A 4,115-nucleotide genomic window follows, 5' to 3' on the forward strand; every position below is an offset into this window, starting at 1 on the left:
GAAGACTCATTCATTTTTGAATATTTTTTGGATACTCTCTACCAGATCTCCTGAGCATTTTGATCATCTAGAAAGCACACTTTTATTATACCTTTTTGACAGATTATACTCTTTTGACGTGGCCGAACTAATCAATCTTTGAACTTCTTTTTATTTCAATTTTTTAACGGTAGCTAATCCCATTATGTTAGTAGGCAGTGATTATGATGGGACAATAATGTAGTTTCTAGCATTATTTTTCTTAGATTTTCAGATGGAAGAGATTGTGCTTCCTTTCAACATTAAGTTGAAAGGAAGGGATAATAGTGTAGTTTCTAGCATTACATTTCTTAGATCTTCGGATGGAAGGGATTATGCTTCCTTTCCTTTCAACATTAAGTTGATGAAAACAATTGTTGGGGCTATTTGATTGGGTCAAGATGCAGATAAGACAGTTTTTTTTTTTTTTTTTTTTTTTTTTTCTTTTTAATCTTTGCCTTCAATAGGCCTGTGCAACAGATCATGGTTTCAAGTTGAGCACTAAGCTGGGCACATAACATTTTTATTATTTCATTGGGTACTCAATTTATCGTATCACATTATTTTATCCCATAACATTCTCTACGATATCCTTTTGTTGGGAATAATCTGAGATGGCATTCCACTGCAATCGTTTTCCATGAATATAGGAACTTTGTAATTTTCATACATTTGAAAATTTACTCCTTTATCTTTGATTGCTGCTTCAATCGGCCAAACCCCATTATGATTTTTACATTTAATCTCTCGGTTTGTCCCTTCCCCCCATTAACATCACTCAGCCGTTAAATTTTATTCATGAACCTTTTTTTTTTTTTTTTTTTCATAATAATCTTCAAAAAACGGCTATAAGAGTTCATAATTAGCGAAATGATTAAGATTATATATGACTGGCAAATTAGTCACTAATTATGAAGTGTCATATCAGTTTATAAAGAAATTTGTTTGTAGTGAAAATTGTAGTCTCTTTAGGACAACACCCGTTCATGAGTTCTATTTAGTGATACAACTTGATGTTATGACAGTGAAAAGTCAATGATTGATTTTAACTGTGACGTGATTCCAATTATATAATAGTCGTATAACATTACTCGTACATGCATGATTTGTAGAAAGAACATAAAGCAAGAACTATTATTAGTGGCTAATGTTGTCACAAGCCACTCCTAGTCCTAAAAAGGCAGGCAAAAACAATTGGCTTATGCAAAGTGAGAGATAAGTGCTACAATATTGTAGTGTTGGCTGCTGTATTTGAGACGGAATTTATGTACACTGGATCTTGGCCACGAAGTAGACAAAGATTTTAAAATGTTATCTGCAATAAAAATTAAATTTTCCACTAAAACTGCTAAAGATATTGTTTAGTGTTAAATCCTTTTGCTCTCTTCTGGCCTCTTTGCTTGAAAACGTTCCCTTTCATCTTATGCATATCTTGCCTTTTCATTTTGTTTTTATAAAGCTCTCTGCCATGCGCGTGTTTAGTCAGTCGACAAGTTGCTGTTTCTTTGAAATGCTGATTGCCCCTGCATTATATTACTCTTGGGGAATATATTGTTGGTGTATGGATCATCGCAAATTCGTAGTGACTTCAAATCATCTGTCAGAGAGAAGCTTATCTGCAAAAAAGGTAGAAGATGTTAGAAATCCTCCAGGGAGGATCGGAACAACTCCGACGCTCAAGTCAATAAAGATAAAAATGAGAGCTATCTATGATAATTAATGAGTCTAAAAGATAGTGTGTTCCTTAGTGGTAGAGTCTGTAGAATGCGCACGCATATACACGCATATATTTTGAACATGGAAGCACATAGGATATTAGTATGGAGACATAATTTTAAGTAAAATTGAGAGAATTATATTTCACAAGCCTAATAATATACGTCATCACCTTGTTTAAAATTTTCAAATGACACAACATCATGCGTAGCGTTAGATGCAACAAAATAAAACCTGGACCATAGATTTCACAGTGCTTTAAATATATATATACCTCACTGCTTATCAAACAATGTAATCATTTTTCATAGAGGGAGTTGGATGGAGTAGGCCACTTTCACTTATGATGATTTTGGTCTTTTCATTTATGGGTTTGAAAAATGTGATCACTAGTGGATGGAATATGTTGCATGTTATAATGGAGCACTACTTGTTGATGTCAATTTTAGGCTCAAATTCCACGTTGAAAAAGTTGAAAAAAGAGCATACATAAAATTAAAATTATATAAATAAATATCCGAAAACATCATAAATGCAGAAGTTGGCAATTTTATAATGTCAGAAGAACCGGTTTGATTCTTGATTATATATATAGCACAAACTTTAATGATTTGATCCCTTTCAAATATGCGTAGGTACGTATAACCAGTTGAAAATTCAATTTTGGGTGGATGGGTGGTATAAAGATAGAGCATAAAAGCTTCAATTTAACATAAAAAGGGGTCGGATTATAGGTTGCTTCTTCAATCCTATTGAGCCTTGGCATTCAATTGTTTCCATCAACCCTTCTAACTCAAGCTCAACTAATTTTGCCATGCCTCCAACATTATAAGCAAACCCAACAATTATCTTTGTAGAGGGATCAAATGCGTACGGTTTGATATCTCTAGCAATCAATTGTCTAATTTTTTTTTTTTTTTTTTAACAATTTGAGCAATTTTGAACAATGTAGTGTTGTAAATTCCTGTCTGGTACATACCCAAGACCTGAGATCACATTTTACTTATAATAATATGAAGAGAATAATTTCAATCAGGTCGTGGTGTAAACGGAGTGTTTTGCACCTTACAATAGAAAATAGATACTTAACTTAAAACACCAAAAAATAATATAACACTTCATACCAAATAATTTTTCTTCTCTTAACAAAATAAAAATACCTCATACCCATTGACACAACTACTAACAAAACCACTAGAGTAACTGTTTTAGTTGGTTTTGGAAACTCAAGTTTTGGGGGCTCGGAAGTGAATGAGGGGGTTCGGTGTAGGTGGTGGGCATTAGATTCGAGTGAATGAAAAAGTCTATGAGATTAATTTAAATTAAAGATACAATATTTTCATTTCTATTGTATTTAATGTTCTTACTTAATGTGTGAAATTTCTATTCAAAACTGTAAAAAAAGATTTTACACCATGTCCTAATAGAATATGAATTCTCTACTAAAAATGGGGATTTGAGAAAAAAGAATATTCAGTTTAATGGCCGGTAGAACATGCTAGAAGTATTCTTCTTCTTGTTCTTCTTGGCTCATACCATAAAAAAGCAAGGATGATTTGAACAGTTTTTGTTTCAAAACAATCTGGATTAACTGGATTAGCTTCACTTGTAGTTAGAATCTTCTAGATATCAAGTAATCAACAGCCCCAAAAAAGGATGGTGGGTCCATGCTTTGTATAATTTTTATTATAAGTTATGAATTAATATGATAATATAATTCAGGTGACACGTATAACTTTAATTATTAAATAATTTATATAAATTGTTAAAGAAATTATAATAAAAAGTGTACTAAGAGTTCGTGGGAATTTTGTTTTTCTTTGAATAGAAACTTTGTAAATTATTTTAAGAACAGCAATTTCCTTTCCTGAAAGATCATTAGGAGCAACTTGATTGTCACGTACTCGGTCACTTGACTTTACCATTCGACGTGTCATAGCATGTGGGCCCTTGGATGTGGAGGTGATGTGGCGTCCACACAAATGCTTTTTTCTCTCCTTTCCTTTTTCTCCACCTATTTTACTCCCTTCTTACTCCATTTCTTTCCCCCTGAACACTTCCTCACACACACACACACTCTCAAAAGCTCCCATTTCCCATTTCCTCTCTCTCTCTCTCTGAAAGATGGCAACCAAGCCACCTGAAGAAGCCCCAGAAACCTTAAAATACCAGGTAATTAAGCAAACTGTACTCTTCCTATGTACTCTACTAAGTTTTTTTTTTTTCTTCTTCTTCTTTCTCTCTTCTTTAATTCTCTCACTTGTTCATTAATTTCTAACTCCCTCTCCACACCATAATCCTACAGACATGGGTCTTGAAAGTCTCAATCCACTGCGAAGGCTGCAAGAAGAAAGTCAAGAAAGTTCTTCAAGGCATCGAAG

General features: G+C 33.3%; 1 protein-coding gene across 1 annotated transcript in view; it reads left to right on the forward strand.

The window, feature by feature from the left end:
• Positions 1-3,795: 3,795 nt before the first annotated feature.
• LOC132171885 (heavy metal-associated isoprenylated plant protein 36-like) overlaps positions 3,796-4,115 on the forward strand; it is an 8,991-nt gene continuing 8,671 nt past the window's right edge. Inside the window, exons 1-2 of the mRNA XM_059583299.1 lie at positions 3,796-3,906; positions 4,040-4,113. Of these exons, the coding sequence (XP_059439282.1) occupies positions 3,859-3,906; positions 4,040-4,113 (122 nt within the window). The 5' untranslated portion in view covers positions 3,796-3,858. The remainder of the gene's footprint in view (positions 3,907-4,039; positions 4,114-4,115) is intronic.

This window comes from Corylus avellana, chromosome ca2, assembly GCF_901000735.1.
Source record: "Corylus avellana chromosome ca2, CavTom2PMs-1.0".
Taxonomy (NCBI): Eukaryota; Viridiplantae; Streptophyta; class Magnoliopsida; order Fagales; family Betulaceae; genus Corylus; species Corylus avellana.